Source organism: Anser anser, assembly GCF_964211835.1.
Source record: "Anser anser genome assembly, chromosome: 12".
Classification (NCBI taxonomy): Eukaryota; Metazoa; Chordata; class Aves; order Anseriformes; family Anatidae; genus Anser; species Anser anser.
The window spans coordinates 12,914,584-12,942,392 of NC_139733.1; the positions used below are offsets into that span (position 1 = coordinate 12,914,584).

At 45.8% G+C, this 27,809-nt stretch overlaps 1 protein-coding gene across 49 annotated transcripts in view; it reads right to left on the reverse strand.

Annotated features, from left to right (window-relative positions):
* The window catches only part of LOC310880114 (uncharacterized protein), a 70,805-nt gene extending 43,705 nt beyond the window's left edge, over positions 1-27,100 (reverse strand). For 5 of the 49 annotated variants that reach the window (XR_014571434.1, XR_014571435.1, XR_014571436.1 and 2 more), the window contains exon 1: positions 21,246-21,486. Coding sequence is in view for 6 of the 49 variants with exons in the window: in XM_083795456.1 (XP_083651582.1) it covers positions 21,246-21,270 (25 nt within the window). In the remaining 43 variants the exon portion in view is untranslated. Of the gene's footprint in view, positions 1-21,245 lie in introns of all 49 variants that reach the window. The other 44 variants (XR_014571422.1, XR_014571423.1, XR_014571424.1 and 41 more) reach the window with 31 other exon arrangements.
* Positions 27,101-27,809: the final 709 nt, after the last annotated feature.

Genomic DNA, 27,809 nt, shown 5'->3' on the forward strand with positions numbered 1-27,809 from the left:
TCTGCAAAAGCTCCTGAGCTCTGAGGCTGGGTTTGCAAAGCAAAGTCAAAAGCAGGGGGAAGACAATTTTTCAGACAGGAAGGACTGAGGCATAAATAAATTATTTGAGGTTGGCTTCCATTGGTCTGTACCTTTAGGGCTGAGACAGGTGAGCTCTCACACACAAAATGTATTTTCCCACTGACTTATCAAGGGCTCTTCAATGCAGGAAACCAAGATAACTGTGATCTATGCAGAAAGATTCAGATTCTGTTTAACATTAGAGGCAATCTTTGATATTGCACCAAGCTACAGGGAGCACCGTGTGACATTTTCATATCTCAGTGCAACCCTAAGAAGCCCACCAGGGAGTTATCTGGGAACACAGCTGAAATCACTGGTGCTGACAGGACTACGTCTGAAAATATTAGCATGTTCAAACTCAGAGGCTTGCTTGAGACCTTTCTGGAAGACAAAAACAACTCAATGACTTGGAAACAGATCTGGTGGGCTCATAGTGCTAAAAAAACAGCAGCAGAATAGGGAAACTTTGAAGATGACAAGATTTTCTAGGTCATGTTGTCTTTTCCTTCCCCCTTGGCTAATACAGAGTGTTTTGTACAGTGCAGCCTTGAGACCTCCTTCCAAACCAGCCCTAAATGTTACAAAGCAATGCAGTTTGACAACTGCTCAGCAGATACACACAGGCGTTGGCTTTGTAGGTGCTGAAGCTGCTGGTGTATAGCTGTTAATCTGAGCAAGTACGTTTTGAATATTTATTACTTTTTTAAGAGGAATGAGCTTGGGGAAAAAAAAAAGTGTCTGGAAGCAGATTGTGCAGAAAATCCCTCCATGAATAGAGACAGATAACTGCTTTCCTCCCTCTGAACAGCCCTGGCCACGTTGCTGCCATCCTGCTTTCCTTCCCCTGCTCTCGTGGTTATGGTGAGACAGCCCAGCTGTGGAAGAGGGCATGGACATTGTGCCCCATCAGTGTTTCCTGAGGGAAAAAAATGGTAAAATGCTGATAGAACAGGCAAAACAGGACTTTGCAGCCTAAAAGTCAGAGCAGGGACAGAGCCAGGCCTGCTGTGGGTGATGGGGGAATGAAAGTGCTGCAAATGGAGATCTGAGCATGGTTGGTGGGATTTCTGGAGAGTCAGGGCCACTTCTTCTTGTGGAGAGAATGAAGCTTCTCCCTCTAGATTCTTCCAGGAGAGATACTATACAAGCACAGACAGCTGCAGTGAGAAAAAGGTGATAACAAAAAATGTAGATGTAGACGTAGAGTAGCATCTATCAGCTCCTCCAGGCCAAGCGATGGTCTTGAAGGATGGGCCAGCATGGAGAGAGCTCAGGGAGGGCAGTGTGAGCACATCTGCCTGGAGACAGTCTGCTCCTATAGAAGTACACCGGCCATGAGAGTTGGTCTTTCAGCTCAAAAACCCATTCTGGGGAGGTGAAGGAGACTCAGGAGAGGTTTCCTGGCTGGGAGACTGCAGAAGGCAAGTCATGACTTCTCCTAAAGTGATTTGCAGAAAGTCAGAAGCAATGACTATTTCAGAACTAGCACTGGGCTCCTGCATTTTACAGATGCTTATGTCCAAAGCCAGGACCTCGTTTCTCATGGCCACAACCCAAACACTCCAGCTGCAGACAAGCCCAGGGGAGCATCAGCTCCTGCTGCAGCACTGACCACGGACACCACCTCCCTGCGCTGCCAACATCCTCCTCCTCCGTGCAACCTGGCTGAAGCACAATTAGGGGAAGGCTGACAGAGAGGAGGGAGAACGAACACCACAGCAGCCTGAAAAGCAGCAGCAGCAGGCCAAGAGGAGGTTATTCCCCTGATACATCTCCTTTCCCCCCTCCCCGTCATGCCAGCAGCCTCTTTAGCTTCACACAGAGGTGGTGAGGATTCATTAGTTAATGTTTGTGAAGCGCTGTATAGATGGAGAGAGCTATGTAAGTGCTAAGTATTATTATTATTACAGAGAGTCGCTGTTAAGGCAATGGATATGCTCTTAAGTGTCATTTCATATTTAATTAACGTACAATAATTGTCTTCCTAAACCTGGAGGTAAATCTTTATTCCTGACACTTCCTTTAAAGAGACATCACGGCGGTGCTGCTGCTAATGGGCCTCCTCCCTGGTACGGGAGGAGTGGGATGAGCTGGGAGCAGGTAGGAGAGTTGCTGGGGGGGGGAAGGCAGTGGGAGACTTTTGTCTTCTCCACCATACCCCCACGTATGCATGTCTTGGCCCCATGATGAGTTTGGGCTGTGCTCACTGAGCTGCCCTGAGAGGTTTGCTTTGCCAGCCCCGGGGCAGGCTGGTGATGCCCTAGGGCGAAGGGCAGAGATCCCAAAAGATGCAGCAGGACCTGGCAGAGGGCACGAGCCCGCAGCCTTTCCTGCACCACATGCTGCTTCCCAGTAACTAAACACAGCTGCAGCTGTGCACCTTGCCACTGAGGGTAGAATTAAAGAAACAAAAAAGGAGGCTGAAGAAACACGAAAGCGCAGTACTGGGAATTTCCCTGCTATTTTTCAGGAACATCTTTGCCAAGAAATGGTATTCTCAGAGCTAGGCTATGTATCTTTTACCAACAGAGGGAAGCAGGGAGAAATCAGCTGTGGGACCATCTGCTCCTCTAGCAAGCGGGAAGGGGAAGCCACCTCTCCCACCTCCCAGTGATGTTTGCATTTCCAAGAGAGCCCAGAGAAGTAAAAAAAGAAGCAGTCCATCATTAGCTCAGAAATAACCCGCCTACGGGAGCCACAGAAGGATGCCTGGGCCCTTCATGCCTGTCTTTCTCACCCAAATGTGTGTTTTCTCTCCTCTTTGTTGACAAATCAGTGCCCTCTATGGGCCCTCGGCTGGCATCTCTCTGAGGAACCCAAATGACTGTTTCCTTAGGCTGCTCTTGGGGAGTGAGATGCTCAGGGGGACCCAGCTGGGGTGCCGAACCCTCCATCCCTGCCACCCCTTCCTAACGGCAGCCCCTGGCTCACATTGCTCTCACCATGCTCCTGCACACACGCGTGCCCTTCCTGCCCCAAAACCAGCCCCGTTCAGGTCTCCTGGATATTCCTCATCAGCACTAAGTGCTCTGAAGGTCACAGGCAATAAGGCTCCCGAAACAGCCAAGGACCAGGCTTTGGCCTTGCCGTTGCCCTCCACCACCCCCCTGGGACCCCCGAAGTGACGGGGCCTGGCAGCTCGCTCCTCGCCTCCCCCTTTCTTCCACCGCTCTCATTTATTTCAATTTGCTATGCTTTCCTCCCTGGCTCTCAGCATCAGCTGGGGACAGGGAGAGGAGGAGGGGAGGAGAGAAGAGGGATGGCTTCATGGCGAAGAGGCAGGGAAACCCTTGCACAACAGTGGGTGAGGGTCTGCAGGCAGGTGGGGATGTAAAAGGGAGGTGGGATGCAATGCTGGCAGCTGAACAGCCCAGCAGGAGCTGCAGAGGCGAGTGGACATCGTACTGATGGCGAGATTTAAAAATGTAAACTTGGCTGTGGGGTCAGACTGGGGGTCACTGGAAAATCAGCCAATATCTTAGGCTGATTTCGGGCATAACCTCCCGCAGTTCAGAACATAATGGGGTCAGTGAACTGGCAAAGTGCTGTCAGGACCTTCCCATGCACTTGTGGCATCTTGGACTGCTCCAGCTGACTATTTCGGTGCTGGTCCCCTGGATCCAGGGCAATGCATGCTGAGGGGCAGTGAGGCAGGGGAAGGTCTGGGGCATGGGCTGGACTGCAGGGTGAATGGCATTTTTTTTATTTTTTTTTTAAAAGTCATGCCCAGCACAGGGGATTGGGGGCTAAAGGGGGAGTGGGTGCTGCACCTCTGCAACAGCACAGCTTGACCTCTCCGCTCCCCATAGGTTCATGGGTTTTGCCCTTCTCGCTGGGCCCACAAATACTTTCACTTGCCAGGAATGTCCTTCACTCACTGCAGCCACCCTTGCAGACACAGGATCTGCATTCATCACCTCCTGCTCCCCTTCCTTTGAGTGTGCTGTTACACATTGCCACGCAAGAGCTCTTGCAGCAGTCACTGAGGCACTTCAGACTGCACATAATCTGGGTGTTTTGCAGAGCAGTCCAACTCTCTGGTCCTCCAGAAATCCAAATCAAGGTACCTGTCCTGCCCTTTAAGACCCTGTAATTCCCACACATGGCTCATGATACCTGTAGAAGTCCCTTCCCTGAGGAACCAGACTGATGTGCTATGTTACCTACTACCCAGGAACCTATTTTCATGGCTCCTTGTTCTGTATTTGTTCTCAGCAGATCCTTGGGGAGATGGTTTCCAGGGTCTGCCCTTTTTTTTTTTTTCTTATAAATCCCCCCACAATGCCTATAAGGAACTTCCCAGTCAAGCCAACTCCTTGTGGATTTTGTTTGTTCTTTGTACTTATTCAAGCCATAGTCTAGAAGGGAGGAGCAGTGGAGATGCTCTTGATGAAGGACAGAGCTAAAAAGAGGACGCTTCAAGTTAGCATATAAAATCAAAACCTGAAGCCATTAAAAAAACAGAGCAAACAGGTGACAAACAACGTATATACTTACTGCCAACATGATCTCCTGTCTGACATGCTGAATTATAGCATGCATTTTTAATCCATCTTTGGGGCAGAGTTTCAACCAGCCTCCCTCTCTAGAAATATATCACATGCATTTTGGATATTGTTGTTCATTGGTATTATCAATACCCTCCTTTTCCCAAGAGCTTTCTTCAATAGTCACTCTGCTTTGCAGGCTGTCCAGTAGAAAACTGGAGCGTTAATAAAGAACAGGAGGAGAAAAAGTAAAAAGGAAAACTTCGTGCTCGCATCACAACAAAACTTAAGAGCAGGAGATGGAAGATAATGTCACTGCCAGTTCAAAAGCTGGATACAAAAACATAATTAAGGTGCCTGTATTTCAGCTCATCGTCCAGAAAGTGTACTGGCATCTGAAAGTACATAAATACTCACAGTAATCTAGCATTTTCAGGATGTAAGTGCATTTCTACCTGTTAAAGGGAAAGGCAAGAGAGAATCCAGTTGCTATGGAAATCAGGCCATCTCCATGGGGATTCAGAAAGTGGAGTATCCTCTTGGCCAGTAAATCAGACACTGAGCAGCCATCTCTGGACCACGGCACGGAGTGAATCTGAGCTGCTCACAGGGCACATTGTTTCCCCAGCACTGCTGCCCTATCTCAATATCAACAAAATTGGTGAAAAGCTGGGTTCTTTCTGGAGTTAAGAATTTGTTTTGTGGCGTGCTCCTGTGAAGGTGTCTCTTTGCTTTAGCTGCAGTTATTGGGATATAGATTTGTGTGACTTGGAAAAAAAGAAACTCTTGGTTTTGCACCTCAGCGACTGGTTTTTCTTTCACATTTGTTACTGTGGAATAAGAAAGGGTCAGGTACACAGGGAGTAGAAGGAAACAAAGGGCACGTTAAAGAACACGAAAAGGGGGAGCTGCCATACAAGTTGGAGGTTTGCTCAGAGGTTGGGGCCCCGCAGAGGACCCCAAGCACAAGTCTCCCAGTCAATGTCCCTGTGTCTGGGGTGTCACCTTATGGATGAGACCAAGGAGCTTTTAGATGAGGAATGCCACGGGGTGCTTTGCTGTAGAGCTCTTTGGTTTTGTCATTGCATTTAATCACTAGTGGGCATCTGGTTCCTAGGGCCCAGGAGAATGGATATGGCCCAGCTGAAGTAGAAAGCTTTGACATGAGCATCAGTGCATAGACAATTGGCTGATGGAAAACAGGTGATGGACTTACTGTGCTGAAATCCTTGCTCCGACTGCTATGCAAACACCATATATTACAGCTGTAAGTCCTGCATAAGCCAGGAAGATTAAAAAACACCTTGCAGAAAAGAGCTCCAGTCGGATGTACTTTTGTTGAAGAGAACATCTATGCAGTGGTACAAATGCATATAAGTCACTCAGCACTAGTGAAGTTAGTGGGGCTCTATTTGAGTATATCTCAGCTGGGTAAGTAAGGCTCACAGGCAGATGTGTGTTGAAGGACATGCCTGACATTGATGGCAAAGTGTAGATTTTTACAGATTCATTTAGAGTTTTACAGCACAGGTTAAGTTGCCCAGCTTAATTTGCAATCATTTAAAGTAAGGGTTAAGAGAAGGTCAGAGGCTACTCCACATCAGAGGGAAACCTCTGTAGTACTTGTCTGCTTTGACCTTTTCGGTGCTTTCTGATTCCACTGACCAGCTGAGCTCTTTACAGCACTGTTAACCTGTGAGAAATGTGTGGAGTGGTCGTCTCCCACAATAAAGCAGGAAATTTTGAAAGGTTAAAGTAGTTGAGAACATTCCTGGCAAGAAGAGCAGGTACGGAATCCCTGTGTGTGAGGAGCTTCCTGCTCTGCAACTTCTGCATTAGAAGTAAAGTCAAGAGGATGTAAGGCAGGGCAGTATGTGGCTGTACCTAAGCTCAGACAGCTCTGTTTGGAAATTATCTCAGCAATCAGCTTGGTGGAGATGGTGTTCAGATACCAGTAGGGATCCATGCTGTCTCAGAGCTTAAAATATTTATATATACATATATATATAAAATTCCAGCAGTAACACCAAACTAGGGACTGAAGTCTTTCCCAAACTTCATATGCAGAATGCGGGGAAGCACAAGGTTTCGATGCAACTGGAGCTAACAGCAATGAGCACTGACTCTGTAGTGGATGGGTTATCATCTCTCACTTCAGCAGTACTCAAACAGTAAAATCTCAGTGATCCATGCTCCACATTTTTAATGCTCTCTATTTTTTTCCCCCTGATGTTTATGTTCCAAGTTCTGCAGCTCTATTCTGCCTTTAATGGGGCAAAATGGAAAAGTCATAAAACCATGCTGCCATAGTGAGTAAGGTCTCTGGTCCTCCCAGTATTGCATCTTCGTGGCAGTGACTTGTCCCATTTTCTTTGAGGAAAGTGCAAAGGACCCCAAATGGAGCATCCCCTTTCCCTCAATTTCCTCCTAATCACTGGGTACAAGCTAGCTGTCAGGTGCCCATTCAGATTTTGCTGGTGCCACAGATACCCAGAGAGGGGAAGAAGGGGATAGTTTGTTCTGAGAAACAAGAGGGGCATTATTTCATTGCGCTACACTCCAAATATACAGAAAAGGTCAGAAGTCTCAGCTTTTGCCCTAGGACTTCTGACTGCTGCAGGCTAAGCCTCCAACTCAGATCCATGTCAGAGAGCAGAGGGAAATAGCACATCATTAAAAATTCAACTTGTCCAATACATTGGTCAGGGCTGACATTTTTCAGTCTGGAGGTCTCAGAATAAAATAAAAGGGGCCCTGCCCCCCACCCCCCTGAGCCTCCCCTCAATGGGTCACTCCAGCTTTATCCATCCCGATGAAGCACAGGAAGAGCACAAAAATGTCATTTGCCTTTCTAGACCACCTTTCAGCACAGCAGGGAAAAGGCTGGCATTACACATGCTGATAGCGATAGTACATGATATGTAGTCAGCAGTTTGTTGCAATCAGAGCTTCTGCTGAGCACGTATAAAGCCTGCCCCTTTCCTGTTAATTGAATGTAAGCCCTTTGGTACTTTTCTCTCTTTGATCTCACTTCGAATGAGACGTAAGGCTATTAAGGCAGAGGAACTGGGCGAGTACAATGCTCGCAGTAATCTGTGTCAGGATGAAGGGATGTTACGCAAGAGACTAGGAATGAGATGGAGCGTGATTTTTTTTTTTGCACATTTTCCAATATAATCCCAAAGGGTGCTTTTTAATATTCACCGGATAGCAACTACAAAGCAGTAACACTGATGGACACAAGGTGAAAAAATCATGCAACAAACACGTGTAAAAGAGCTTGTTTGCGCCAAAACAGCCCTGCATCTCTATGGGAAAGACTACCTGCTTGCAGGGGATATAAATGACTCTTTGAAGCAAATGCATGTCACTGCATTCAGCATGCAGCATTACTGCAGGAGTTAAGTACAATGAAACACAGTGCTATAGAAAATTGCTAATCGTATTGAAACCAAAGTGAGAAAAAATGCAAAATAAAAAAAGGTTAGAAGATGATTACTTCAATTCATTTGGTACCTGGAGCAATTACTGTTTGGAATAGGGATGACTTGTAGGTGAAATAGTTAGGTCTGCAATAGAAACTGCAGACACAATGTTAATAGTTAAAATGTCAGTGTTAGGCATCATTAAAGGAAAAACCCTATCTGGGTTCAGTATTTTCTTCCACACCACAGTGAACACTTATATAACATGCTACATATTTCAAAGCAAGCTATAAAATTAGCTAGTAAGTGCACGTAACACCTCTTTGAAGGGCTGCACTTTTCAGACGGTGTTAGGTATGTTGTAACATCCCATTTTTCAGATTTAGGGATTTAAAATTATGAAGCCAAAGAAACTGGGTTTGGAACATATAAAAATGCCTATTTCTGATCTGAAAGGACATTCAAACTGGCTATTATTTCATCATTAAGGTTCACTGGGATTTTTTTGAACACTGTTCCTAAAAGCTTGGAAAGAGAAAAAAATGAAGAAAACCTGAAGCACTTCAGTGTGCTTTCATTTTCTGGTTAAAAATTAAACAAGAAAAAGTTACGCGGAACAGTTAAAGCCCATGTGAATCTTAAAATAATGAGAGGGCATTTTCAGCCAGCTCTGACCAGAGCTGAGGATGTGCAGACCAAGAGCGGCAATTCATAGGTGCTACAGATCCTTATGCTGAATAAAAACCTGACCATCTATTTCAGCACCTACAATCACCTGTCCGGTGCCCCCTTTTTTTTTTGCTCATTTGGTGCCCAGGAGCTTTCCCCTCTGTTTTCTGGCTCGTGAGGAGCAGCCGGACGCTCTCTGGTCCCACTGCTGCTTTTCTAATGTTCTGCACCTACTGCAATAATCCAGGCCACCTGGCAGCGCTTTTTAAGCAGGGAAACATGTTCCTGCAGTTGTTTTGGCAGGACTGGGCTCTGCCACAAGGCAGCAAACCCTTTCTCTTCTCTACCCGTCTCCGTTTACAGCTATTTGATGCAACTTCTCTCCCTGGCTGCTCCTGGAGGGGCTGGGGCTGACCCATCACACCCAAGAGCTCTGCCCCAGAGCTGCTGAAAGGTGTTCAGCCCCATGGCAAAACCCTTCACCCAAGCCAGGAGCATCCACCGAGACCACCAGTGTGTTTGGTTTCACGGGGCTCTCCCACCCTCACCAAGTGATCCCCTCTGTGCTGATGCTCAGCAAAAGCCACCTCTATGCGGCAAGTCCCCATCCTCCCTTTAGGGGACAGAGCTTCCCAATAGCTCGTTTGATTGTCTGTTTTCAAAATATAATCACATGTGTATAATAAAAATAACATCATGCTGACTTGCTTCCTGTGAAAACAAGTTCCAGTGCTAGGAAACTAAACATAATTTTAAACGTTATCATCCAACTAATCGTGTTTTACCTCTGTTGCTATTCCATTTCAGTCCATATAATTTATCTGGTATGAACCTGGGTCAGCTTTGCATATGTCCAATCTATTTTATATATACATGTTCACTCTATTTGCACACTCAGATGGTAGACATATGCCTCTTCTCATTTGGGCAGGCCATAGTGTTATTAAAATGGAAATGCACAGGCTTTGGGATCCAACTGCAACATATGTTTAAAAATGAAAGATAATTCTTTACTTGTAACTACCAGAAGAACTTGGAGCTTTTGACTCCATGTATAATTACCATGAGACCTTAACAGCTTAATTCACTAGGTAATTACATGGTTATTTTTTGTTCTATAAAAGGTAAAGAGGTAACATTTAATTTACAGGGTGCTGCATAATCCTGTAATTACTCGGTAATTTCCATGTCGTCACACAATAAAAGCAGGGGCCTTTCCATGGCCCAGATATGACATGATGAAAAGTCAAGTTCCACTCTGCACTGTCAGGAAAACTGGGGGACTTCTTTGCCTCCTTGAGATGGGAAGTTGAGGGAATGAGAAGTCAAGAAAATGAAAGACATGGGCCTTTAGTGCAGGGACAGCAGTTTGCAAACAAGAAACTTCGCTCCTGGGTCAGCACCATCTCATGTGCTCCGGCTTTGCAAAACCAACATCCCCCTGGGCTCAGGGACCCTGTGCCTCTTTTCTTGGTTCATGCCATTACAGTCATGTATTAGGGGTATTTTTTCCTCCTAGGAGGTGAAAACCTGTGATATGCTTTTTTTTATTTCTATCTCTGGCTTGTTATTATTTGTATCAAGCAACAGCTAGTTTGGTTGTTCGGATAATTTCTCCAGGTCTCATCATAATGGAGCAGTAGTGGCTGTGAGAAAGATGGCAATTCCTGCCAGAAACAAGCCCGTTTATATTCACTCACATAACTGTGGCTGAGCTGCCCAACACTTGTTACCCCAATATCCTGACCTGGAAGCACCTGTATTGGTGAGATGTCAGGAGGACATTTCTGACCACACTAAATGTGTCCTTGCTCCTGCCATGCTGCTCGCATTTCCCTGGCTCTTCTCCCGCTCCGTGAGCACAGCAGCCTGTGCTCGTTATATTGGCCTTTCCACCTCATCTACACATTTAACCACTGCATCTTGTCAGATAGGACTTTGTAGATATAAACACCTGATTTACCCAGAAAAAAAAATCAGCCAGAGAGTCTGGTTGCAACTCCTTGCACCCAGCCATCACTCCCCCCTGCAAATTACACTGTGTTCAAAAAACACCCTTAAAAACAGCAGAATCTAGCCCCTGAACAGTGCTGGGTACCTGTAGTTTCTATCAAAGGACCATGCAGGCATTCCATGCTCACATTCAAATGCAATGTGACATTGGCTCTCGGGCAGAGGCAGCATGAGAAAGTTCCTCTCCCTGAAGTCCCACGGGAGAATTCGTCCTGGGCTGAGCCCACGGCCAGGAGCCAGCACACATTTATATAAATAAAAGCAGCACCTGGAGTTCCTAACAATAAAATAAAGAGCCTATTAATCTTCATGTTGCAGGGTATCAGTGGCTAGCACCAGGAAATAATCTCCCCCATCCTGGGACGGCAATGCGCAATTGCCTAGTTACAGCGGCAAGCATCCCTTCCTTTCCCCGGACTGTATTTCCAGTCCCTTTTCCTCTGGTCGCTGTCATTGTTTCCATGCTGCCCGCCAAGCCGCAGTGAGATCACACATGCTGGGAGCAGGTATGGCACAGCAGCAAATGGGATTTCTGAGGTTTAGTACAGGGCTGTGCTGTACATGCAGCTCTGATTAAAAAATATCTTTATTCTGCCCATATACTGCAGGCATCCACTCCCACCGCTCTTGACATGATAACCCATAAAAGCTGTGGTCTAATGCATTAATAATCCACGAGTAAAGGTCCCAAAGTGCCCATTGACATTATAGCCATTAAGGTGCAGTGTGTCAATAACAATACAGAGCACAAGAGCAGACACGCTGCCCGGGTGTGCACGAGCACGCATACCCTCTGCTGTTTAATCCTGTGCAGTATATTTCCTCTTTGCATCAGCTCCTCTCTGATCTTCGGGGACTAACAGGACAAAAATCCCTTACGACTGCTACCGTGTGCATTTAACAAGGAAGAACGAGCAGCTTCATCCCAGGAAGGATGGAGCACGGAGCGACTCCCAGCCTGCCGCCTCTCACACGTACGGTAATTTATTGCGCTGACACTGTCTGACCACAACAACATTCGTGCACTGTTAATTTCGATGACATTTTCTGTTAACACAAACAGAGCGGTGCCCTCGTCTGGGATGCCAACACACCACAGATCTAGGCACCTTTGTCAGAGATGGAGATATTCCATGCAGGCCTATAAAAAGAAAAATTAATTGTGTCTACACACCCACGCGCTTTCTTAAAATACCACTAATATTTTACATTTCTCCAATGGCTTTTATCCTAGAAGTTTAGGAAGCAGTGTGAAACCTAATGTCTACAGCAACTGGCCCTGCTCCCTGGAAAGAGAGCTCTCTCTGCAGTACGACACCTGGCAGCACCTCAGAGCCACCATCAGTCAGGACAGGACACGAGGATGGGTCTGGTCATCTCTTAAACAACAGCTGATGAGCAGCAGGTGATGTAAAAGAAGTGATGCAAAGGACCAGCTCCTATGATGTCATACAGCCTTTTAAAAAGACATCATTTTAGAAATGAGCAGCTCTCCGTAGCATTTTATAGGCACTGCAAGGGGACCTTGCCCCAGTGTTCACAAGCACTGTGGGTGGCTGGGCTACCATGTTCTATGCCAGGTGCTCAGCAGAGCACACAGAAGCCTTGCTGGGAGGCCCCTGGGTCCTTAGGGCATCAGGGTACCAAAATCTATCATTCAGATGATAGTTACTACTCCTCTTGTTTTTTCTTCACCTCTATATACTCTCTGCTTAGAATTCTGGACTCACTGACTCTCTCAGTGGGTCAGTGATGTTGCCCCACATGGAGCTGTAAGGAGCAGCAGGATGTCTTCTCTTCATCCTTCCTTGGAGGAAGCATCTTTCCCAAGGACAGGTGCAGCCATGGACAGAGGTGGGGAGGAATGAGGAGCAGCAGAAACCAGAACAGAAAAATCCTGGGTATACAGGAGGCCAGGGGAGCTGTCACTTGTACCTTACTGGGCCAGCAACTGCCAGGACGTCTTTGGCTGCAGAAGCAGGTTCTCTAGTCCATTGCTTCACTCTGAGCACCACTGCAATAGGGACGGTGCAGAAGGAAGGCACCTTTCACCCCCTCTGAGAATGCACTTGCTGACAAGCCAAAGCAAGAGCAGAAGTGCTTTGGGTCTTGCTGGTCAACTTCCCCTAACTTACTGCTGAAGCAAAGGGAAAGTAGAGCTGACTTTCTGAAAGGGCCAGAGCAAATTACAGCTCTGCTCTGCCCTGGAGTTGCAAGGAACGAGAAGCACATCTTGTTGCTGACCTACAGCAGAAGAGAGTGACAGTGAAAGAGAGATCTGTTTGGCTGGCCCATGACACTGAATTTAAAAAAGAAAGATTGCTCGGTCCAACCAAGCGAGAAATCTTCTGCATTTTCACAGAATATTTTTTTCATGACTAGGTTAACCCTACGATTAACCCTAGGCCAGGCATCAGAAGCTCTGCTCACCAGTGAAGGAGGAATATGAAATATTGCTTATTTGATTCTCAGAGAGAGAAAAGGCCAAGTGACAGACATGCTGAAATGAGCAGCCCACTTTCAAATTTAGGGAACGATAGTGCAACGTAGAGAGCCTGAACCAGCCTGCCAGAAGTTGCAGTAAAGTTAGAGAAAAACAACAACAGCCAGAAGTTGGCAGAAAACTTCCTAGTTCCACCCACACAGGAGGCCAGAAAGAGAAGAGGAGAGGAGAAAGGGCTGGGTTTTGAGGCAGAGGTAGTTCGCCGTGTTGGAAGCAGGAGCATACAGGTAGAGCTTAAACATCTGGTCCACATCCTGCACTTTCATTGCAGACAATGGTATTTTAAGCAGGTTGATACAGATATAATCAAGATCGCAATCTGGCAACATGCATATTTGCTATATGGAAGGCAGTCAAAATCTCATTTTGCACATCAGGGGAATAAACTGACTCCCACAGGTGGAGCATCCTCCAAGAAACATCGCTGTTTTGACCGTCACGGGCCACTGCCTGTCGCTTTGGGACTTAATGAGGTTTTAAGAAAACAGGGATTTTTAAGGTATTCTGTTGCCAGAAAGGCAGGAACAACAAAAAAAAGCTGAAGACTTGCAATTCTGTCTGCAGAACTGGAAACAGATTTCAGCTGGGTCAGCCTCTGGCACAGGGTCTGCAAAGCAGAGCCAAGACCAGGAATGGGGAACTGGTCATGCTGCGTGGAAGGAAGCACATACACTGGAAGAGATGCACAGTGTGTTTGCTTTTGAGTATTTCCAGGCCAGTAATCTAAGGCATGAGTAGCAATGCAATCCAAAGCAATCCTAAAGAGGTGTTTTATGGCCATGGCATCCTTTTTGACATCGAGCAAGTTCATTGCGAAGCTTGCTGGTACTGACTGATGAGAGCTGGTTTCCCTGTGCGAGGTTTCTTGTTTCGCTACTCACACAGATGCCGATGTCAGCACGATGCTTGCTTTGAGGTCACACCAGAGGGTAAATCACTCAAGCTTTCTTGTGTTACACACGGGATGTTTAGGGGGAGATGTTGGTCAAAATTCTACAGTGCAGCAATTTTTTTTTTTTTCAAATTGTGGTGAAAACCTCATTTGACTCATCCCTTCCACCCCATTTCTGTGAACTAACCTCATCTGAGCACTGAGTTAATTAACCAGGCACAGCTGGTCTGGCTTGCTATGCCACTGCGGGTACTTGAAATGCCAGTAATTTCTACAGGAAAAAAGGAACACCGAATTTTGCTGAACACACACCATTTTTGCCAGCTCACCTGATCCCAGCATCACCATCTATAAGAAGCTCTTGCTAGAGGAGTTTGGCACGTGGACACTCAGCTAGTGACAACACCAAAGGATTTTGGACAACCTGTAGCCTTTGAAACACTCCTTAGGGACAAATCTTCGCTGCTCTGGGTCTGTGACTGTTTTGAAAGCATTCACCCACAGAGAGGATTCAAGTGGCTTCAGCTACACTCAATTATTTACATGCAAGGGACAGTTCTGTGGTTTTCTCCACATGCTTCAAAGCCTAGTAAATGTTTCTCCTTCACCTGTTTTCATAGATTGTGGGAAGACTGGGCAAGATCTAAGTGTAGCTGCAACCCCTGTCTTAGGAAGCCCAGTGGGTGTGTTGCATATGCATCCCTGACATCAGAAATGCACAGAGAAGAATTAGAGGCAGGACCTTCAGATACTTTAACCATCACCTTTATGCTCCATCTCCTGATGTGTGTGCTTGGCATAATGAGATTCTTTGATATGAGACCTCATCCCTTCACCTTCAGGCACTCAGTTTTGGAAGGAAACTGGGGGCCAATATCCCCAAATACTAGTCCAGCAGCTATCCTTCCTGGGGCAAAGATGGCAACACAATTAACTGCAGTAGGAGCAAGAATGCAGAATATCACAGCCTTTGGTCCCAGACTATCCTCCTTAGAGCTATCTATTTACAAAGGAGAAAGGAAGTAGCAGCATGGTCAGCCTTCAGCTTTCCCCCATCTCATTTAGACCCTTTCCCATTATTTATTTTCATGTCAATTCTGCTGATTAATTACAAATGATGCAATCAAGACCACTTTCATTTATGTCTGTTCCAATAACAGAGGTCACTGGTCATTTCCCCAGGGGACCGTGACCTCTGACCGCCCATCCTTATCTCTGACAGCTTTCTCCTTTTACAAAAGTTGATGCACTGCAATCACTCAGCCTTGCAGATCCAACACGTCCCTCCCATCCCTCTTCAGTGTAACACTTTGGGGAGGCAGAAAGCACAGCAAGAGGATGCTTAGATGGAAGCAGACCAAACTGGATTTCCCAAACTGAAAGTCCAGTCCCCAATTTCTATGGATGCTATTCACAAGGACAGAGAGTAGAGCTCAAACGGCTAACTTCCCCCCTACGAAGAGCTGCTAGGCTGCTTAGTACAACTATTTGCTATTCTTTCTGCATGGCACAAGACTGGTCACATGGAAATCCTTTTTCCTCTGTGGCTGCCTGACAGACCTTTTAAAACAGCAGAGTAAGCCAAACAATCACACGACCAACAAAGCGGGAAAGAAAATACATTCCAGAACGAATTGAAGAAACTTTTTCTTTTTTAATATTAGTTTGTTTTTGTGAATACCAAAGGACCTCTTGAAGTTCAGCAAATCAAATTGGAGTGGTTTGATGGCATTTGTGCTACTGCAGCGACCTGGGGCTCTGGGGGAGGGAAAGGCTAAGTGGTGTGTGATGCACACCCTCATTCCCTGCCCAGCCCTGGGTACCAGTAGCAGCACAGGACCACGCCACAAGCAGTGGGAAGCTCCCTCTGCCGGCAGTCTGTCCCGATTTCCCTGCTACCCACACTGCTGGACAGACAACTTTCCTCCCAAAGGCTTTGCTGATAGAGGGGTGCATCCAGAAACCACTGCAATTAGGGCCCATCAATCATTTTCATCTGTTGTTGGTGCTTTGTATCAGCAAACATGCTCCTGGAGATGCTGACAGGTCTAGCTACAGCTCTGGTTGTGCAAAAATATGCCTATTGCTAAAAATGTTAGTTTAGATGGGTTGGACTGGAGAAACTGAGTTGCGTGAGTTTACTGTAAGACAGAGAGGAGGGTCGCTTGTACACAGGGTGACTTTGGGAAAGATGCCCAAGTGCTTAGGAGCACAGAAAAGCAGAGAAAGGAGGCTGGCACGCAGGGTGGAGATGGTGATGCGGAAACCCAAACCACAGCTGGTGGCCGGGGCAGGCTGTGGCAGCACACTGGCTGGAGGTGCTGCAGAGCTCAGAGACTGAGGCAAACAGGATCAAAGTAATAGGAAGGGAATTTCACAGGCAACAATTTGATTGGATCTGAGCAGGGATTTATTCATGAAGATCTGGAAATCAAAACAATACTGAACAGCTTTTTCATTACCCATCTAGCTCCCAGCAGTGACTCATGGCTCTGCAGAACGCAAGTTTTGAGCTCTTTCATCAGCCTCTGTGAATTAATGCGGGCTGACAAAGGTCAGTGGCACAAAAACCAGATGGCTTCACACAGTCTGGGAGAGAAGGCGACCTTAAACCTAAGCAGGACTTAATCCTCTGTCTGACGGTGGAAACAATGCATTCAGTGTAACAGCAGTGGAGATCTGGGCAGCCTAAACAAGTGCTCTCTGACTCAAAGGATGATCACATCCTGAGAGCAGGTCTGGCCATCTATGGAAAACCAGGGTTTGGCCCTGTGCTTCCCTGGGATTTTGTTGGGTTTACAGAACACGTCTTTGTGGCACTCGAGCCTGCAAAGGGGCTGGCAAAGAGATACAAGTACAGGGCAACCTGAGCTCTTAGCTCATACACCCACTGGATTACTTAACACTCACTTAAAAATTGCCAGCCCTCGAGCAAACAACTTGACACTGCTGAATTTGCACAGTCTCGAGCACAGCAAAGTCAGAGCCCTGGTCTAAGGCCAGGTCATGACAACGAATGTCAAGCTCAACAGGCAGCGAGGGGCCTCATTTGGGCAGGCAGCCTCTGGCAGAGCTTGCTGTAACAGGCTGCCAGCCCAGCTGCCTCCCTGCCCAGGATCTGCGCTCACTGCTGCTGCATTAACTTCTGCTGTCAGCGCAGAGGCTGGCGGTAAATTACTGGCTGGGGATGGAGAGCCGCACATTTAGGCACAAACACCTTGTCCAGATCTCTGCCACAGGGACTGCATCCTCCATCAGGGGAACTGTGGGCACCTTTGATTGCTGCAACAGGTTTGTGCAGTAAATACAAGGGTCAGAGCTCCTGTATTTCTCAGCACAAATCTGTACTCCTCTGAGCAATATATACCCTTAAAGTGAATCACAAGGAGCTATGCACTTTATTGAAAGAAGAGGTGGGGAAAAAAAGAGAGATCGTTGATTTTCTTTGAGGAAGAAGGAAAAGGCTGACAGCCGTCTGCACAAAGTTGCAAAGCAAAAGCACTCATTTTCCCCTTGCTGTGACAGCATCCATCCTACACCTGCACAGGTATTTTGCAACCTGGGACCTCGACCTCCATCTCTCTCCTCCAGCCATCTCATAGCAGTGGGACCACCAGTCCACAGGCTGGAAAGTTAAATCACAGGACAAACTGATGAAGTAAGCATGCTCCCAAGTCCCTTTTAACAGGTATTAGCATCATCCAAGGATGCTAGATGGCAATAGGCTTTGAGGAGGAATCCTGATGGGGAAGGAAGATTGTGTCTTATTTGGGAAGGATGGAACTGAGCAGATGTGGTCAGTCAATGCAAAAGGCTTAACTTCATGCAAGCATCATCACCACTTTCAACTCCAAACATCAGGGTTTTCTTAGATGAAAAATGATACAGCTCATTTGGTGTCAATAAATCCAGCTCCTGAGTGGAGGAAAAAAACCTAAATATTTCAGCACTTTGGGACTGACTCATGCTGAGCTTGAAATTATGAGGTTTGCAGCAAAAATTCCATCTACGCTTGAACTTAATGAAAAGTACACAGACAGGATCCTTCGGAGCTCGATTGGATTCTGTAGCCACTGGGTTGGATTTACAGCATTGCCCCAAACTTTCCTTTCCTGGCTACAAAACAAAGTACTCCCCTGATCTCTCAGACATAGATGAACTTCAGACAGCCTGGTGTCCCTCAGAGGGCAGCACATCCCAAAGGGACAGGGATGCCTGGCTCCACAGGCACTTCCATACACAAGGAGTGCCTCTTCCCATGGAACTTGGAAGTTTTCTCCACCAACTGACATTCCCAAGAGGATATCCAGCCCTGCCTTAACAGCATCCTGTTGTTCCACTAGTTCCACAGGGTGGAGAATGGTGGGATGAGATACACTTCTGTTTTTCCTTTGCCCCATGATTTTACAAACCAGCTGCTCAGATGTAACAGGGGAAAGCAGGAGGGATAAGGGTCCAGAAGGCAAAATCAGAGTAGATAGATCAAACTGTGTTGAGGACCCAAGGAGTGCTTGGAGCCATTTCACTGATCAGGTTTATGATAAGTTTTGTACTCTAGGGACCAGATGTTTCTCTCAGTTACACTAAATTTAACCTTTGACTTCATGGAGATACTTTCAAGCAAAAATTCCTCTCGGTAAAGCTGAACTTCCTTTCCTGAGTCAGAACTTTCTGGATGGGAGAAAGACAGAAGCAGGGACTGTTACCTTAGTCCTGATAGAAAAAGAGTCAGGAGGAGTCTGGATGGGGCACTGGGATGAACTCAAATGGCACTGGAATTAACTGAGGTGAAGGAACAGTGGCATGAACAATGATAGGATTTGTAAAACTGCACGTTTCCCCTGCATTTCCTCTCATTTTTCCCTTTCCTCCTTGAAGGGTGGAGAAAGAACAAAAGATATAGAGGAAAAAAATAGGCCTTTGCAGCAAGAAAACAAAAAAAAGGGAGAGAACATGTTGGAGAGCATCTCTTTCCTTCGGGCACTGAAGTGTTCCGACATCAAACCTTCTGTCCTCATTAAGAAACCCTGTGCCTACCGTTGTGACATCTTTATTCACACACCCCAAGACTTCAAAGCCTTCAGGAGATTTCCTTGGTGGATTTAACATAAAAATATCAGGAGATGAAACAGAGCAAAAGGCAGCCCGGTGCATTCTTGTTTTAATTAGACCTTGGGTGGAGGAAAGGGGGGGGGTAAGGAAGGAACAGAGCCATAGAGATGCACATTAGGGTGTGAATGCAAACACATGCATGCAATCTTGATCATCAGGACTCAACTCTTCTTCTTTCACAAGCTTTCGGCATAGCAAATAGACCCCGAATCTCCTAGCAATGATTTTTTTTTTACCAGCCTCAAAAACAGATCCGCATTCATCTCAGGAATAAGAAGTGCTGCAGGTGAAATAAATGTTTCAGCTCCCTAAACAAAAAGCTTGAAGTGTAACTAATAAGAGGGAAAATTAAGAAAGAACAGAAAAAAGGCACGGAGGGCACAGAACAGCTATGTATTCACTAGCAATGAAACATGGATCTAGGAAGAACTGTTCTGTTCCTGATTTTTTCTTTTTTGTTAAGCAAACTTTTTCAGTGAATTTCCAAGCCATTTGTTTGACTTCTGAGTCATTGGAGCTACTTGAAATTTGCAGAGTGACCCACTTGAATGTGTAGGTGATGCAGTTTGTTTGGTGGCACCAGTGGGGGTGACAATAACTCCTCATGTTCTGATCTGAATCTGTAATTTCAAAGTGAACATATATATTTGGCAAATATTTTCTACACTTTTCTGAAATTGCCTTTTTGGTTAACACCCCACCTAGCAAAACTCATTCGTTTGAAAGTTTGGGTGAAGCTGAACCACAAAGAATTGCAGGGAAATTAATTTGCAACAGTTTTGAATGAATAAACCTTTCTCCTCAGTACCTAGCTATGTCCAGGACCAAGTTAGCTGCTTCTTACAGAGAGCAAGTATCAAATAATTAGAAATTCATTGAAAGAAGAAAGTCCTGCTCTCTCCTGTTGAAGTGCTTTTGAGACACTTCTGGTGAGATCCAAGAGGAACTCCCAGACTCCCTCATATCAGTTTTTCAAACATTATAGCCCAAATTTCACAGGACGTCTTTAACTGACTAAAAGCAGATTTGCTTCCAGCCCATGGGAACAGGCTGCTGGGGCCAGACAGATGAGGAAAGGGACAGTGCTCTCTTCCTACGTTTCCTTAAGCATTTTCTGTAGTTATTCTACTTACGGGAGCACCCACAGAGGCCACAAACCCCATGAGCACTGCGGGTTATCCCCACAGAGGGCACACAATTTCAGCATTTGAGCAAGATGACTGCCATCTGCAAGATCTAAGCAGCGTTTTTAAATAGTCAACAACAACAAAAGAAGTAAAAGCATCCCTGCTCCTGTGTCAGGGCACGATAATCTAGTCTCAATTAGAGCATTATTAACTAAGTCATACACCTGGCCCTACTCGTTTACAGCTATTCCTGTTGACAATAGCACTGATTAGCAACTACAGCAATGGACTGGGTTGCTCTCTTCAGCATCCACTACCCCCCTCCAATTTATGTTTCACAGCAAGCTCTGCTTTGGAAAGGAGGGAAAAAAAGAATGAAATCTTTCCAGAAGCAAGAAGAGTGTTAGGAGATAACAGCAACACGGAAAACTTGCCCCCCTCACAGGAAGATCCACCCAGGGACAGGGCAATAACTCTCCCAGCAGGCTTGAATTCCACTTAATTACAGAACCAGCTGATAACTAATAGAAATGAAGTGGATCCACATGCCTGCTCTCACTTCGTAGCCTGTGGCTGTGTGCCAGTAAGAAAAGTGGGGGTATTGATTTGATTATCTTGTTTGTCCACCTAGGCTTGCTAGTTGCATCTGCTTTTCCCAGTCCAAATGAAGTGTTTTCCACTGATTAATTAATTTTAATTTGTTTTCACTTCGAGTGTTAGATTTGTTTTTTATTGACAAGCAAGTATCCATATTTGTAAGCTGCTACAATTAGGCAGTGTCCCTACGCTGCTAAAAACTAAAGCTCTTCTACTTGGCTAAAAGTACTTCACGGATTGACTGAACCTCCTTCTTTTGCCTGCATAGTTTCTAGAGAAGACCAAACCACGTCGTGCAATTACCAGTCTCGTCACGAATACACACAGCCTACAAAAAAAAAAAAAGAAAAGCCTCACCTCCATCCACGTGCTCCCAGGCCATCTCCACATCACCCTCTGCTACCTGAGAACCCTACTGCCCCTAATGAGCTGCTTTTATAGACGAGGAGGGGAGCAACACCAAGCCCTTTCCCCAGCATCCTGCACCACGAATCCCTGGTTCCTGCAAGCAGAGGGTGCCTTGCTCTGTTACACCAGAACGCAGCTGTAGTGAAAGACAGCAGGCAGGGGTTAAAGGCAGAAAAGAGGCTTTTTTTTTTTTTTTTTTTTTTTGAGAGTGCTAGAGGTTTTGCTCCTTTTGAAAAGCCAGACCTTGGGTTTATTTCAATTAGTGCCACAAATGCATTCATTTCTGCCTAGTTCATTAGCAAGTCGTGCTCCATTCAGTCATTAAGAGCAGAGAAATATGAGTAATAAAATGCCAGACTATCTGTATTTTCCCTAATGCTCCTAAAACACAGCAACAAGCCATAAATGCCAACAGGGCAAGGAAGCACATAGTAGGAAGGGATTTATGCACTTGCAACACCCTTAGCCTCAAAGTACCACCTTGGCAGGAAGTCCTGGGGCTGCTCCCTCCTGCTGCTGGTGCCGGCAGGTCAGCGGTGCCTCGGGGTGAGAGCAAGCTTCCTCTGCAAACCCAGGGCAGAGAGCAGCCATAAAAACACCACACCACATCTTTCTCTGTCCTAGCAGTGGTTCATAGGGAGCTTTACAATGGGAGACAACAATATTTACCTGTCTGACAACAGAGGGAAACTGAGGTAGGAGGAGATTTTGGGAATATCCCAGCTGGGATCAGAGGCAGGATGGGAACAGAAGTCACCTCATTCACAGCCCAGGAACCCACAACAGGGACTGACGGCAAAATGGGTGTCCTCAGTGAATAACTATTGCTCCCTTCACTTTCTGATTTACCCAGATACGTGTAGAGATTCACCCATCCTACCATATTTTCCCAAGGCCAATCCTGCACCCAGCCTCCTTGCACAGCTGAATGGGAAGCGACAATGGCAGACACCATCATGGTGCTGGCCGAGGGCACTGGGCTGCCCAAAACTTTTCAGAGCCATGCAAGTGATGAATTAGCTACTCGGTGGAAAGGAACAGAGCCAGAAATAGCTCTCAGCCAGATATGGATATCATCAGCTCCCATCGCAGTCAGGCAGGAATTGCTGGCCAGGTTTATCAAAGGATTATCACTTCACCTGGGATTTTTAAATTGCCCCTGAACGGACATTAAAGCACGTGCAGGGAGCTGATTTCAGCTAGATGTCTTGTTGGAGGTGTGGTGCCTCTGCTGATGGGCCACGGTGCTGCTGGGCTGGCAGGTGATGTGGAGCCCCCAGCCTTGTCCTGATGTAGCTGTGGTGCCCCCCGGCAGCTGGGCTTATTTTGCTGGGAGATGGGCCAGGAGAATTAGAAAGTTAGAAGACGAGGTGAACGGCAGGGCACAGGAAAAGACAAAAAGATTAATGGCAGGGACACAATCAAAAACAAAAGTTAAAATGGAAATGTTAATCATTTAAAAGAGGGTCTCAGTGGAATTACTTGCTTTATGGCTCAGAATGAAAAATAGAAGGGGGAAAGAAGGAGGAGAAGTCCCAATAAGAATAATTTAGTGCTTTGTGAAATGAGCTCCCTTTCTTTTTGGTAGTTCGCTCTGGTGTCTTATCACTTACCCCGTGATTGACTGAGTCCTCTTTTTGCCTGCTCCTGCTAAATGGTGATTTGCCATCTGGTAGTCATAATTTCTTTTCTTTTCTTTATTTTTTTCCCCCTGTATTCTTTAGTAATTAGAAACTAAATTACTTTTTTTTTTTTTTCCTAGTGAAAAAAGAAACATGCCTAGCATATTACTTACAGATGACAGTCAGTGTGCATGAGGCAGCGAGGAAGAGGGAAGGGGCTTGACTCCTGTCTCATTGGGACAGACCCTGGCTGGCATGCCAAGGGACGCCTCAGCTTTAGCACTGACAGCACCAGGTGCCGAGGTGAAGCACGGAGCAAGAAATGAATTCAGTGAGATGTGACAGTCCACATCTGAAGAAGAATGGCAAAGCTGAAGGTGGTGAAAGGCTGGTGGAGCACTATAGGAATGCCTGTCTGTGTCTGTAGGATACTGGATGGAAACAACTGGTGTGTGTATCACGGGCTGTCAAGGCTACCACTGGCTTGCGTTGGGCCTGGGGGCAGTGGTATTTGCTGTTTCTTGCTGCAACCCAGCCCTGTAGGGGGCTAACATACCAATGCGGCCTACCAGGGAGGAGCACCCAGCTCCACAGAGGGCCTATATTGGACTCCAGTTCTGTGCTGCCATCTCTGCCTTCACCAGCTATGGAGGAAGCTTCGAGCCTGCAGGATGCTGAACAGCTTGCCTGAAACCTGCTGAGACTGACCTTGCCAAAGCCTAATTGCAACCTCATCTCTCTTCTGTTTGCCGCTGGCCTCGTCTCCACAGCCTGCGTGCTCACCCGGGCTGCCACGTTCTCATTATATCTTTGTACAGCACCAACCCTCTCCACTCTCATTTCAGTTGCATCCTCAAGGTGCTCCAGTAATTCAAGTGATAAATAATAACAATAATAATGCAGAAGTCGGTTGAATTGAGCTTGATTGCTCCGTGGCTGAGTTTGGGCTTGATTGACTGAAAGCAGCATATGCCCCCCCGGTTGTTATCCTGAGAGCCTCATTTTCTCAGCGCGTTGTCGCTCCTCATAGCCTCAAACTGATCGGGCCTTGAGGCCACTGCCAAAAAGCAACCCAGTCATTCCCAGAAAGACCCCACTCCACAGCATGATGTGAATTTACATTTTTTGACACGTCATATAATGAGGCAAGAAAATGACATAGAAAATATCCCACTTCTGTACATTGCCAACAGAGCCATGTTTTCCCTTGTTTTCTAGGCAGACTCACTGCTTTCTGAGAAGGAGGATGGTTTGTGTGGGCCTGGAGGAAGGGTAGCTTTTCACTGGTTAAACTGGGTGCACCTTGCATTTCCAGATAATTGAACTGGGCCCTGCCTACACCGCTTGTGTGATGGCAGTTCTTATATGGACCTATATTAATTTATATATGTGTGTGCATTAAATTGGAAGGAAAGACAGCCTCTAAATCAGCAAGAGATGTAGTGAACACCTCATCATTTACTACATGCCAGCCTCTCCCCCAGCCTGGCCTGCAGGACCCGTGCTCCCCCTGGCCCTGCCATGACTCAGAGGCATTGGCAGAGCTGCCAGTGCCCTCCCTCCAAAACCAGGCACGAGGCAGCAATCCAGAGACAGCCTTCATCCTTTCCTTATCATCTCATGCCAACCAAGCTCTGCTCCTGTGCACTTTTTCATATCCCTACTGTTGGTTTGCTCTGTGTTTTCAAGGGAGATGCTTATCTTGGAAATGAGTGAGGGCATTTGGTGACATCTTTTTTTGAACCCAAGGAAGGCAAGGAGCAAATGATCTGTGAGAGGTGGAGGCTATGTTTTTCCTGGCTTAATATGGATGAATGAGGAAAAAGGAAGGAAAGAAAACAGCTCGTTTTCACTCATTCTCTAAGCAGCAGCCACTGTAGTGCTATAGCCAGGAGCATCCAAGAGAGACAGAAGGAATTTGCGTAACAAGAAAATGTCGCTGTACAGACCTAATTATAGCGATCGCACCTGTTAGAGAAAACAATAAGCAGCAAAATGAATAAACCTTCCTGGGACTCATTTTATCAATGAAGCATGACCAAGTGAAAACTCCACAGAGAAAATCTACAAGGGAGGTGTCAGTGTACTCACACCACCTTTCCGACCTCACATCCTATAATCAGCAAGGTAGCCAAAGTAAACTGTGTGTTCAGCCACTGGCTGTATGTGGCCACAGAAAGATGAAAATGACCTTCTAATAGGATGCCATCTCAGTCTTGTTATTATCTCCCCGCTAAGGGCTTTTTCAGGCATATACATATGGCTGCAACCTTCTGCTGCTTGAGGAAGAACTGTGTACAGGTCTTCAAAACCCTGCAAAAGTGGACGGTTATCCTAGGGATGGGGTGGGGGACCCTGGCATTTCTCCCCAGAGTTAGTACATTGGTCAAGGGTGCTGTTAAAATCCAGTTCCAATTATGTTGGTAACACGCTCTTTGGGACAATCCCAGCATCACTAGGGGTGGTGTGGAAAGGGCTGTCTTGGAAAGGGCTGTCTGCATATTTTAAATCTGCCACCAAATCATTCATATATCATGCAACATGGTGAATAAGAACTCCTGTTCCACTGCCTTCGCACCACCCATAGTCCCCTAAGTCTCATGACATCCCCCTCTCAGGGTCTGTTTTCTGATCCATGGGATCCTACCTAGTCTTTCTCCTATTGAAGCTGTTCCCTGCTGCTGGCCATCTTTGCTCCTGCTCCTCTGTACCTTTCTGAGCTCCCAATTACAGTTCGTCTGTGCCGCAGAATCACGTCTAGCACTGGGCTTTCCATGCTTCTGTAGTTAAAGCAGCCAAAGAGGATTAGCCTTTTTAAAGAGTTAATGCTGTTTTTTTTTTTTCTTCTCTCTCTCTCTCTTTCTTTTTTTTTTTTTTTTAACATACACAGCTCCCTTCATCCAAAGATCTTAGAGAAGGGAAAGTATCATTAGCAGCGTCTTGTGGATGGGAAAATTGAAGCTTGAGGAGATGAAATGAATTTGCTTATTGGATGATTATTCCTTTACTGGATTTGCCTCACATCTCCTAGCCCACGTCCTGGGCCAGAGCCCTATTATATGACATACAGTCCAGATCGAGGCAAAGCCAAAGAAACAAGGAATCTTATGATACTTAATCTCATTTGATTTTTTCTTTTTCCAAGACCACTAGCATGTACAAAAGGACAAAGAAACACCCCAAGCTTTGTAACAGGTCTGAATGACAGCTCTGGTGTCTACAATCCTTGGGGCACTCACTGACTGCACTGAACAATGACGCCTCCAAAATATTGACCCAACAGCATGTCTCAGCCCTGACTCAGGAAGGGAAAGAAGAATGCTTTGATGACTGTCACCATTGAAAATGGCAATGTGTTAGTGACAGCTGGAACAAGAGAGCTCGTAAGAGTCACTTGGTGATGCAAGCTTTGAGTTACCAGCTCCCAGGAGCTGCCATCATATCATTGTTTAAGTGAGTTTTCCTACACTTCCCAACCAAGTGTGACCTAGTAAGTAAGGGGCTCCATAACTAATTAGTAATAACTTAAACCAAATCTAAAGGAGACTGGACAAATGACAATGAATAATTTATTGGATGAATTTTGCCTCTTTTACTGTTTGTGAATTTTTTATGCTTGTGGTGTTGATTTCTCCAGCTAATTGGTTGTTTGAAATTCTTTGCTGATGCAAATGCTTCCTGGTCTGCTCTTTTCTTCAGGAGAAGTTCATTAAGACTATCCCCAATTCAAAGGGGGCTGACTAGTTTTAATTGGTCACAGAGGCCACATGGCATAAGTGCATTCTGTGAGTTGAATATATATATTTTTTCAACTTGGTTACTGAAAGTATGATTTCAGAATGTTCTTTCCATTCAAATAGCATGTTTCTGTAAGCATTCCTTCTAGTAAATGTTCCTGTTGGTTACTCCTGCAAAGTAAACTCAGACAAATTCCTGAAGTCAGACAAAAGATACCGAAGTAGAAAGAACCAGCAAAAGATGTTCAAATTGAAATGAATGTGAAATGACTTACTTGTATTGGGGAATGTATGTATTCATGTACATATACATGCACAGAAAGTGCTTCTGTGTATGTGTTAATTAAAAAAAAAAAAAAGCATTTGCCTATATTAAAAAGAAACCAAAGATGTTCTGAATGGAAAACATTTAACTAAATGTTGCTTCTATTCTAGGTGGCACTGGGTTAGTGTCCATGGTTTTGGCAAAGACAGGGGCTAGCGTATTCTCCAGAACATGTACCAGCCAACATAATATTGCTTTATGGTCCCAAGCACTTCAGAAGGGCTGTCCTGGAGAAGAGATGAACTTATGGCCTCTTCCAGTAGCTAGGACATGAAACTATAAGCTGCTTATATCACAACATCTATAACATACAGCAGGCAGCAAAGAGGTTCAGACATGGAGGAGGGAGGGTGAAAACAAGCCACCCAACCTGATAATGAAAAGCAGGCACTTGGCCTTGGTGTGGAGCATCTCAGATAAGTAGTTTAATTGCCAAGCTCTGGTGCTGGAGGGAGGGAAATCTAAGCTAAATTAAAAGATTAAAAAGATATTTTTTCATCAAGTGGCAAAATGGAAGATGTGGACGAGTCTGCTCAGGAGAAAATGAGCAGAAAGGAACTGTGAATGTTGTGAAAATATATCCATTAGACCTGCCTTATCGAAACGTGCTTTTGCCAAGCATCCAGCCCTGCATCGCCATGGCAACATGGCCTCGTCAACAGAGAAGAAAGTGTTTTTGTCAGGATGGGCCCAAACACGTAAAAGCCATTTCGATTTGGGGGCAACACGATCTTCTTCAATCAATACTACACACATAATAATGACTCCTGCCACTTTTTTCATAAATCTCCACTTTCTGCTTTCATTTCCTGTGGTTTGACATCACTGT